The sequence below is a fragment of the Moschus berezovskii genome, chromosome 17 (assembly GCF_049115385.1).
Source record: "Moschus berezovskii isolate FMDL1 chromosome 17, NW_MosBer_1.0, whole genome shotgun sequence".
Classification (NCBI taxonomy): Eukaryota; Metazoa; Chordata; class Mammalia; order Artiodactyla; family Moschidae; genus Moschus; species Moschus berezovskii.
Window position 1 is genome coordinate 21,255,180 of NC_142476.1, and position 12,141 is coordinate 21,267,320.

Here is a 12,141-nt window from a genome sequence, read left to right on the forward strand (position 1 = left end):
GGATTTATCCATAATACAGTTAAGTCCCCTACACACGAACTTTCAAGGATGCAAACGTGTGTTCCATCAATGTCTTCACCCTCCACCTCTTATTGCTGTGGATCCTTCAGCTCCCCCGTCTCCACCTCTCCTCCCCACTTCAGTTAGGAACTCTTCTTGCCTGTTCGCTCGACGCCAGTCCCTATGAGCCAGCTGTTATACTGTACGACTGGACTTCTCTAGGTACTGTAAGACTTAAAATGTTTTTTGTTTGTTATGTATTTTTGGTATGAAAGTATTACAAACGTACTACAGAATAGTACTTTATAACCAACTGCACTGGTTGGGTACCTAGGCTAACTTTGTTGGTCTTACGAACGTATTGGACTTTCGAATGTGCTCTCGGGTGGGAACTTGTTCATGTGTAGGGGACTTCCTGTACATTCATCAGTAATTTCAGTTTAAAATTCCTGTGTAATATTTCATTACATGTATATGCCACAACTTGTTTTATGACTATTGGATATTCGGGTTGCTTCCTGGTCTTTTTCCACACTGCGCAGGTTGCGGGATCTTAGTTCCCCGACCAGGAATCAAACCCGGGTCCTGGCAATGAAAAGTGTCAAGTCACAACCACTGAACTGCCAGGGTACTCTATTCACTTCTGAGAGTAAAATATATACAGAAATGTTTCTGGAAGCCCTGTATGGATGGGTCTTAAGAGACACAATGGCTCCACGGTAGAGCAATTGGACTGGTCGGCTGGAAATGTGGTTTGGGACCTCCAAGTATCATTGTCTGGGGCTCTTTTCTCTGGGGGTTTTTCAGTTTCTCTAAAGATGGCCCAGCTAAGATGTGTGAACCAGGCTGCCAGTGTTCTGGAACTTCAAGACTTGCCACTCCAGTCTGGGACTTCGCTTTGCCGTTTTTGGCTCTGGGTTTCACTCTTCTCTCAGGTCTTTATTTCAGTTTCTCAGCAGACAGACTCCTTTTCATAGTCACCAACAGTGAGTGAGGGGGTAAGTCACCACCTCATTTCCAGGCTCCTCCATCTGCTCGGTCTCGGTGGTGTCCTCCATTCAACTGTCAAGTGATTCTGGGGGTGGAGGGGGCAGAATTGGGTTTTTCTTATCAATGTATCACTCTGCAGACACTTAGGTTTGATATCCCTCTGACTTGTTAATTCATTTCTCTTTCCTCCATACACTTTTCTTCTTCATCTGCTATCGTTTGGGGCAACCTAACTCCTGGTTTTTTTCAAAAGATGCATATGTATCTCTTTCTTGTTCTTGCTATTTGGGGGTAAATGCCACAAAAGGGGGACCACGGATTCAATGGATTTTCCATCTCCTTGTCCCTCCTGCGTTGACGTTAATGGCGCCTCACCACCAATTCTAAAGAAGGACAAAATTCTTAAAGAGTTGCTCCTGCTTCTCTCTTCAGGTTCGCCTGCAGCAAGCCTCTTTAGACAAGACCCAACAGAGACTTACCTGGGGGTCCTCCCGTGCACAGAGCTCTCTCACAGCCACCTGCCCTGTTGAATTCTCTCACATTGCTGGGAATCTTCCTCCCTGATTATTCCCTAAAATAGTCAAGACTGCTCAAATGTCACCTCCTTCACAAAAGACTTCCATGGCTTCTCACCAAAGTTCCCCCCCACCCACGTCTATGTAACATTTGCTGCAATGCATGATCATTGTTCCCCTCACTAGGAATGAGACTCTTGAAGTTTATCCCCTGAGTGTTTTCACTTCCTTTTTTGACAAACCAAGTAACAATAGTGCTCATGGAATGCTCACTATGTATACTTTGTGCCAAGTACTAAAGACTTTATATTATGAATTCACTTACTTCTCATAACAGCACTAGAAGGTGGATCTTACACATGAGAACACTGTGGTACAGAGGTATCCTGCTCAATTCTATTTAATAACAGTAGAACAGATATCTGAATCCAGGCGGTCTGGCTCAGAAACTATGCTCTCAACCTGACTTTTGAACTAAGTAGTGACTACCAGGTATCTGTTGAGTGGATTAATAAATGAATAAATGAAGGTATACAGGGGAAAATGAAAGCCTTCAATAGAAGTCAGACAAGCTCAGTTTTACAGACAGCTGCATCCTGAAGCAAAGTAAAAGTCTGATTTCATTGACTTTGTTCTCTATGCAGCCCAAGCCATGAAGGCCCAAGGAAAGAGGTCGAGGAAAAGACTTCTGTTGTCCAGTGTTACGGACCAAACGTTTGCGTCCCCTCAAAATCCATATGTTGAAGCTCTAAAGTGAAAGTCGCTCAGTCATATCCGATTCTTTGCGACATCCATGGACGAATTCTCCAGGCCAGAATACTGGAGTGGGCAGCCGTTCCCTTCTCCAGGGGATCTTCCCAACCCAGGGATTGAACCCAGGTCTCCTGCATTGCAGGTGGATTCTTTACTGTCTGAGCCACCAGGGAAGCCCATAACCCTGCCCCAAGTGTGGCTGTATTTGGAGACAGGACCTCTAAGGAAGTAATTAAGGTTAAATGAGGTCATAGGTGTAGCTTTCTAAGAGGATTAATGTTCTTAAAAGAAAAGACACCAATACCTCCCCAACCACCAATGCATGCATGAAGGAACAGAAACTGAATTTGCCTTGATCGTGGGCTTCAAATCTCCAGAACTGTGAGAAATTAAATTTCTGTTGTTTAAGTCACCCAGTCTGCGGTATTCTGTTACAGCAACTCAAGCTGACTAATACAGTTTCTAATGCCTGATGTTTGGAAACACAGATATTCCTTCAGTATTTTCAGGAACCAGCCTCTTTAAATGTTCTCTCTCCCCTGAAACTGGATTTGACCTTCCTGTGTTTTGCTTCTTTGTCTGACTTTGGTTTTTGTTGAAAGGAAATTTTAGACTCCGTCCAATCTGGCCTTCTTTTTACCATAGGTATGTCACTATTTGATTTTCTATTTTTTCCTTCAATATTTCTTGCAACTACAGACTTTTTGACTTTTCATCACCTTAGCTAGCTAGTTCTCAGTCTATGCAGACATTCAATTTCTCTTCTTTTTTTAAAAAAATCTGTATTTGGCTGCACCAGGTCTTAGTTGCAGCATGCTGGATCTTTTCAGTTGCGGCATGTGGGATCTAGCTCCTTGACCAGGGATCAAACCTGGGCCCCTACACTGGGAGTACTTGAGTCTTAGCCACTGGACCACCAGGGAAGTCCCTCAATTTCTCTTCTTAAAAATACCTATCAATAATAAATTACTGATATCAGCCATATTTACCTTAGTTAATAATGCTAATATATTTTCTTTCCTAATGGTATTTCATTTGGAACTCTGCTATAACTGTGGAGTAACACTTCGAGCTCTCTAAAAGATTTCAAGTTTCAGCGGTTTGTCTGAGGGCTTTAAAAAGAACAAACTTTTTAATTATAAAAATTTCCAGACCCAGGAGTAGAAAATTATAGCTTCACACAGATCCAACATTATCAAGATTTTTACCATACTCACTTTATCTATTCCTCTCCTTTTTTCTTGGCTAACATATTGCAAACAAATCTAAGACATCAAGTTATTAAACTCTATGTATCTCAATATGAATCCCTTAAAAAGAAGACTTTTTTTTTTTTAACAGAAACACAATTCAGTTATCTAATCCAGGAGAATTAAGAATAATGCTTTTGTTTGCACGCTTTTGACTGAAACTATTCATACAGACTTTTGTACCGATATTATGAAAAAGCATGACATTAGTATAGCAAAATTCTATAGACTCCAAACAGTTTTACAGTGAAATTTAGTTATGTGCAAGGTGATAACCTACCATCCAACTAAAGCTGAGCTCCAGAAGGCCTGAGACAAGTCTTAAAAATACACAGGACCAAGGCTGCAGTCTTTGTATGTTATTTTAATAAAAACACACTATTGCATACAAATATACAGATCTCAAGTTGTAACACTCAAATTCAGAATGCAGTAGTTTTGTAAGTTTTCTTCACTGAGACAGACTTTCTTATTCATGATTATTAAGACATAATGAAAGAGAAGTACATTATTTTCCAACCTCGTGATTAGTAAATTCCTCTGTAAAGGAATGAAGGTATAGTCGTTTGCAAGAAAACAGCTGGCAAACTGGATGGCCCTGCCTACATCGTATTAATGTGAATAAGAGAAACAATAAGAGCGAGAGAAACTCCACTTAAATGTTTAGAAGTACAGGCAATGCTACTTTCTCAGACTCCTTTCTACCAACGGTTATATACTTGATCTGTAAACATTCTCAAATGTAAAATGGTTCAATATGACTGCATCTGTATTTCTGCCACAGTGACAGTTTGTTTAATGTATTAATCTGATATATATATTTGAACTGGATTCATTGACAAACAATAATGAGAAATCCGGAAATAAATTATTAGTTCCAAGTCAACTTATGTTTAAAAGTTAATCTATGGAAAACCAAAGTGTGGGTGAGAAACACCAGCGACACGCCCATTTTATTTCTAAGAGAAACTCTTACACAAACAATCTTGTCTTGCAAAACAAAACCAAAAAAATTCTAAAATTAATCCCACAAATTCAAATTGGTGGAACTTAAGAGTAACAAGGTCAAAGCCAGTCTTGTCATCTGCATGTTAATTTGATAAATCAAACTGCACTGGGGGAGGTACCCAAGAAAACAACGGTTATCTGCTACTGTGCAGAAATGGTGATGACTTTCAGCCCTTAAATAAAGATAACTGTTACAGCTCTTTTTCAAACAAAGACGTATATCTGGAAAACGCAGTGGAATATGTTACGTCTCAAATTCCACAAAAGCTGTAAGGCAACCAAGTGTTGATGGTATTTAAGGACAGTAAAAGTTTGCACTCTTAATGACTGTTGACAGGCTTTGTGCCAACATTCAAACAGTATGCTTTTCACGGACTACAGATGAAAATATTACATCACACCCCAGCAGAGCATTACGATATTTGTATTAAGGAATCACTAGTTATCTGCTTTAAACAAAGTACTGCCCAGGCACTAGGCTGTAATCTAAATGTCGACAGTGCCTAATTTCACCTCTTAAGACGAACAAAAAGGGCTTATGTATCAAGATTAATTCTCTTTGGCTGCAACGGATACCATTTTCTCTGGGGGCAGTCTTTAGTTCGCTTTCTTCTCAGTACCAAGTCAGTAGTTGTCCTTGTAGAGGTCTCTGCTGGTGTGGTTTCTATTTGTGCTATAAAGCTCTCGGGTTTAACACCTGGTTTTCTACAGCAACTGGAAAAGACTTCTTGGTGGACTCTCTGGAGCTGGATGATAGGCTGCATCTTTAAAACTTGGGAAAATCCATCTCCTTGTTCAATTAATGCAGGCAGGGACTTAAAAACAAACAACAGTAATACTCCACGTTAATCTCAGGCTGAAACACAAGCACAGACATGAGCACAGCACTCAGGGATTTACACTGCTCAGGCCACGCCTTTTTCTAAATCCTTATTTTCAGGTCACAGATAATTGACATTACTTTAAAATACCAATTTTTGCTGAGGAATTTTAACAAAAAGCTAAAGCTAAAAAGATGTATTCCATTCCCATTTTATAATGCCTGGTAGTAAAATAAAACTCCAGTAAAACAGGAGGTAACAGGGACTTCCCTGGCAGTTCAGTGGTTAAGACTTTGTCCTTCCAATGCAGGAGGTGCAGGTTCGATCCCTATCAGGGGAACTAATATCCCACATGCCTCACAGCAAGGTGAAAAGATTAAAACACACACACACACACAGGAGGTAACAGAATTTCACAGTTAAAAGATCTAATGTCTGGAATTCTGTATTTTAGGATAGTATGTATTTTAGAAATCTTAGAGGAGGGATCAGCGCATTTTTCCTATAAAGGCCCATAGAATAAACATTTTAGGCTGTGAGGGCCATTACTTTTGTCACAATTATTCAACTCTCCCATTGTAGTGTTAAGAGGCCATGCATACATACATGCTCAGTCAAATCCCACTCTTGGTGACCTTGTGGACTGAAGCCCACCAGGCTCCTCTGTCCATGGAATTTTCCAGGCAAAAATACTGGAATGAGTTGCCATTTCCTACTCTAGGGATCTTCCAGACCCAGGGATTGAACCCGTGTCTCCTGCATTGGCAGGCGGATTCTCTACCACCATGCCACCTGGGAGGACCCAAAGAGGCCACAGACAATAAGTAAACAAAAGTACATGCATCAGTTCCAAAACAATTTTATTTACAAAAACAGGTGGCAGGCTGGGTTTTAGCCTGGCCCACCACAGTTCGCCAAAGTCTGATTAAGAGCATACTGTGAGAGAAGTGTGAGTACCAGAAAATTATGGGATCAATACACATCACAAAAGAAGGTTACAGAAAGTAATCAAAACAGAGGAGATTCTGAAGGAGTTTAAAAATAATTTTCATGTACTAGAAATCCAAATGTTTTTTGTTTGGGCAAAATACATGTCAAGAACATAGACAATTTTATTATAATAATATTAAAACTCCAAGTTGGATATGCAATGGATGGAAGAAATTTTCACATACTGAGGTATGGGGAAGTCACTCTGGTTTATACATGATTTAGTTTGAACTGTATGCTAACTCAAATAGCCTGTCTTATGGCCTGTCAAACATACTTGTACTTCTGCTTTCACCATTAAAGAAAAGAATGTGCTCATCATCCAGTTACACAAAGGGCAAAGGCACGACCAACTGCAGTCACCCAAGACAGGGAGCCCCGAGGGGAACTCAGGATGGGAAAGCCAACATGAAGCATTCTGTGCTTTGGATATACAGGCTCCCAGATAGTTAAGATGCACATTTAAGGGCAGATTTCAATGACCCCAGATTCTTGCACCTTCCCATACACAGAAAAATACACTAAAATCATTAACTTGAGATATCTGATCTTCGCACTTAGCAGTAATCTTTTACCAAGCTGCAATCTTGACAATATTTTTTCCCAGCCAAAAAATTCATATAGACTGGCTCCTCCCCTACCTCTTTGGAGCAGTCCCATCAAAGCTACTGAGAAGGTCTTTCCTGGGCTATAGCCCTCAGTTTGACTCTAATAAACCTCTTCTGCTATGCTTATTATATATTATTTACTGATTATTTGCATCAATACAGTATAATACAGTGGTTAAGAGTACATGTTCTGGAGCTAAACATCCAGGGTTTAAATCCTGGCACAATTATCTGTTTGAGCAATCTACTTAGCCCCTCTAGTTTCCTGGTCTGCAAAACAAGGAAGTAGTAGCAGTACTTCTCTCAGAGGGAGAGAGTAAGGATTAACTGAGGTAATACAATATATGTAAAACAGTTTGATGGGGCCTAATTCATACTAAATGCTGACTAAATGTTAGTATTATTATCCAAAATTGTTTGATGGATTTCTAACTCTCAGAACTCAAAAAATATATCCAATCTTTAAAGAAAGTTAAAGTGTTAGTCGCTCAATCATGTCCAATTCCGTGGACTGTATAGCCTGCCAGGCTCCTCTGTCCATGGAATTCTCCAAGCAAAAATACTGCAGTGGCTAGCCATTCCCTTCTCCAGGGGATCTTCCCGATGCAGGGATTGAACCCAGGTCTCCTGCACTGCAGGCAGATTCTTTTACCGTTTGGGTCACCAGGGAAGCCCAACCTTTAAAGAAGCCAGGTATAACACTGGCACACAGTAGGTACCTGCTGCTGCTGCTAAGTCATTTCAGTCGTGTCCGACTCTGTGCGACCCCATAGACGGAAGCCTACCAGGCTCCCCCGTCCCTGGGATTCTCCAGGCAGGAACACTGGAGTGGGTTGCCATTTCCTTCTCCAATGTGTGAAAGTGAAAAGTGAAAGTGAAGTCGCTCAGTCATGTCCAACCCTCAGCGACCCCATGGACTGCAGCCTACCAGGCTCCTCCATCCATGGGATTTTCCAGGCAAGAGTACTGGAGTGGCTTGCCATTGCCTTCTCCACAGTAGGTACCTAAAAAATGGTAATTATTCTGAATGTTACAGTCATTTAATAACTTCTTTATCTATTCAGAAGACTACTGAGAATTCCTATTAAAACAGACTAAGACACATATGAACGCTAAAAGCAAATACCTAGCTACACACGTTATTCACTTATAATTTAGTAGGTAGTTACCTTCATGGCTTCACTGATCTCCTTAGCTACTGTTTCTCCTCTGCATCTCAAGTTTTCCATCCGAGGAGCTGCAAAGAAACCACCAAACAATATTTTAGGCTTTTTAATCTAATACCAAGTCATAAAAGACATGCAGGTGCTATCTGGACAATAATCTGTGAGGACTCTTCACCTTTACTTAATGAGAAAATCAGAGGTTATTCTATACAGAAAACAGAAGATCAGTGAAATAACATACTCTATTTATCTGAATGACTCGGGGGGAGGAAATAATCTTAAAAGAGTGTGGATAATATATCAATACAAAGTACAAGATATTGAAATGGTGAAAATTAGGAAGCACAATATGTCTACAAATGAGATGGCCTTATTAAAAGTGTTAAGTCAAAATAATTCCCTACATTAAAACACTGGAAAATGTAGGGATTAAATCCAATAGAAAACATTATCTCCTACTTTGAAATTCCACCATAATTCAGATTACATTCAGCAGTTCAGTAATCACATCCACTTAAAAAGAATTCAGAGATCATGCAGTCATACTGTTGAACAGCGATGGGGAATACAGAATGGATAAGACAGAAACAGAAATATGAGAACCATAGAGAAGATGGCGTTTCCCAGGTGGCACAGTGGGAAAGAATCCAACTGCCGATGCAAGAGACGTGGGTTCGATCCCTGGGTCAGGAAGATCCCCTGGAGAAGACAATGACAACCCACTCCAGTATTCTTGCCTGGAGAATTCCATGGACAGAGGAGCCTGGCATGGGGTTGTAAAGAGTCAGACACGACTCAGAGACTCAACAGACAGAAGATATGTGGTTGACCTTTGTGGATAGATTCAGAGTAAGAATCAGTGAAGTCTCTTGGTCGTGTCCGACTCTTTGTGACCCCATGTGACAGTAGCCTGCACCAGGCTCCTCCGTCGATGTGATTTTTTAGGAAAGAGTACTGGAGAGGTTTGCCATTTCCTTCTCCAGGGAATCTTCCCAACCCAGGGATTGAACCCAGGTCTCCCGCATTGTAGACAGATGCTTTACTGTCTGAGCCACCAGGGAGTAAGAATAAAGACAAGCAATCTAATTTAAAATTTAATATTCACATAATTTCTCATCACTATACAAAAAGTTTTTAATATACAGTGTGGCAATAATAGGAAGTATTTAAAAATAATTTTTATTAATAAAAATGAGATTCCTATATTTTGTGTGCTTCTGTTAATTCAGTAACATTTGGATCTATTAAAAAGACATATCTTCCATTACATATTTCCCATTAGCTTTGTTTTACACACTGTACAAAATCCTTTGCAAGTAAAAATGTTGTTGAAAATTTCTAAGTAATTCATCTTTTGAAAAAAGGGAGTATGAAAGTTGCAAATGGATCTAAAACATTTCATAATCACTGATAAAATGCAACTCTAGTTGCAAAGACTTTTTAGTTCAATTTACCTTTCCTGCATAACTTACAGTTAACAGAGACAGAATATTTGAAGAAATATGATGATTAAGTCAGAATGGTGGCAACCTCTGAGAGCAGCAGAATATTGACCAGTAAGGAACGTAAGGAAACTTTTTTGGGTACAGAGTGTATGTAAGATTGGGAAGTAGAATAAATATGTGTTAGTTACATTTGCAAATAATATAGTCAATATCTTCAAGTTACCTTTTCAAGTAAAATGTAAAGCAGTGGATCTGTTAAAATGTAAAAATGAAATAAATCGGATATTTTCCTGATGTTTCCAGATTTTTGGACAGTGTGACTATATTTACTGTACATACGAAAACATAATGGGCATATTATTTGAAAATGTAATGTACTATTTAAAAATAGGTTTATCCTATGTTAAAGAAGTTGTAGTACATATACACAATGGAATATTACTCAGCCATAAAAAGGGAACACATTTGAGTCAATTCTAATGAGATGGATGAACCTAGAGCCTATTATACAGAGGAAAGTAAGTCAGAAAAAGAAAGATAAATATCGCATACTAATGTATATATATGGAATCTAGAAAAGTGATACCACTAAAGAATTTATTTGCAGGGCATCAGTGGAGAAACAGACAGAGAATAGACTTATGTACATGGGGAAAGGGGGAGGAGAGGGTGAGATGTATGGAAAGAGTAACATGGAAACTTACATTACCACATGTAAAATAGATAGCCAACGGGAATTTGCTGTATGTCTCAGGAAACTCAAACAGGGGCTCTGTATCAACCTAGAGGGGTGGGATGGGGAGGAAGATGGGAGGGAGGTTTAAGAGGGAGGGGATATATGTATCCCTATGGCTGATTCAGGTTGAGGTCTGACAGAAAACGACAAAATTCTGTAAGCAATTATCCTTCAATTAAAAAATGAATAAATTAAAAAAAAATAAAGATATAAAAAAAACCATAAAAATAGGTTTATCCTATGTTTCCCAACTCTGGAGACAGTATCGAGATCCAAGTGGCAGTTACATACTTTAACATATATGTATGTGTACAAGTTCATCAAGCTGTGCACTGTATATTATAGCTCAATATATATACACACAATGATGAACAAAATCTCTTTTTCAACATTTACTCCAGAAAGTTGTCTTCAGTCACTCAGCACGTAGTAACACATGCAACTTAACAAAAAATTTTCTTCTATAAACACACGCTGAGAGATGAGTCTTGCAAGAGTTTGGTTGTTACTCTGAACTTGATCCAGAATGGCTACTCTGATCTATGTTGATAAGGAAAATGGAGAACCAGGCATCCATGTGGCTCCTAAGGACGGGCTGAAGCTGGGGTCTGTGCCTTCAGTCAAAGCTTTAGATGGGAGATCTCAGGTTTCAACACCACGTGTTGGCAAAATATTTGATGCTCCACCAGCTTTACCAAAACCTGCCAGAAAGGTTTGGGAACTGTCAACAGAGCTACAGAAAAATCACTTAGGACGAATGGACCACTCAAACAGAAACAGACAACTCTCTCTACCAAAAAGATTACTGAGAAGACTGTTAAAGCAAAAAGTTCGGTTCCTGCCTCAGATGACACCTATCCAGAAATAGAAAAATTCTTTCCCTTCAATCCATTAGATTTTGAGAGTTTTTACCTGCCTGCGGAGCACCAGATCGCACACCTCCCCTTGAATGGAGTGCCTCTCATGATCCTTGATGAGGAGAGGGAGCTTGAGCAGCTGTTACACGTGGGCCCCCCTTCGCCTCTGAAGATGTCTCCTCCACTGTAATGTGCTGCAGTTTCCCTCAAGCCTTCAGTCTACTCTGGATGTTGAACTGCCACCTGTTTGCTGTGACTTAGATATTTAAATTTCTTAGCACTTTATAGTTTGGGTATGTATTAATAGTTTGCATTAATAAAGCAATTATTTGTTTAAAAAATAAATAAATAAATAAACACACGCTGATGGACAATAGCTGTTTTCCATCTGTTGCAGAAGCAATAACAACATAAAAAGTGCCAAGTAGTTTGGGATTGCATGTAAAATGGAGTTAGGTCCTAGGCTTGGATAACTATGAACAGATTTTCTTACATGAATGTTTGGTGGAACATTCTAAAGTTGTGCTGGACTTATACTACGTTTAGTATTCTTGGCCCCTGACTACAAAACGCCAGCTAAGCCCTCCCATTACTGCTCTAACTAAAAATTTCCCCCTATTTTTCAAAGGACCGCTAGGGGGCAGTACGACCCCCCCAGTGAGAATCATGGTGCTCCTATTTTTCAGAATTTCCTTGGGAACAAGACCTTATTCTCTTAATCTTGGACTCCCTCCTGCTGAACACAGTGCCTGACTTGTAGAGTAGGTGCTTGAAAAGTATGATGGATGAAGGCTATGACAAAGTTTGCCATGGAGGCACAAAGGTGAGGTCAATCCAACAAGGGAATTGAAAGGAGAGTAAAAAACTTCATAGATGTTATCAGAGCTATGTTATAACATAGATGCTATAGACTAAGAAGATTTCGTACTGGGTGGCTGGGGGTGAGTGGAAATAGGAGGTGTGTGGTAGAGGATGTGCTATACCAAAACAATAGAATAAATC

General features: G+C 39.7%; 1 protein-coding gene and 1 pseudogene across 1 annotated transcript in view; one reads left to right on the forward strand and one right to left on the reverse strand.

The window, feature by feature from the left end:
- Positions 1-3,852: 3,852 nt before the first annotated feature.
- NSL1 (NSL1 component of MIS12 kinetochore complex) overlaps positions 3,853-12,141 on the reverse strand; it is a 37,659-nt gene continuing 29,370 nt past the window's right edge. Inside the window, exons 5-6 of the mRNA XM_055419056.2 lie at positions 8,105-8,172; positions 3,853-5,331 (exon numbers count right to left, since the gene is read on the reverse strand). Of these exons, the coding sequence (XP_055275031.2) occupies positions 5,053-5,331; positions 8,105-8,172 (347 nt within the window). The 3' untranslated portion in view covers positions 3,853-5,052. The remainder of the gene's footprint in view (positions 5,332-8,104; positions 8,173-12,141) is intronic.
- On the forward strand, positions 10,809-11,408 carry LOC129551262 (securin pseudogene; annotated as a pseudogene).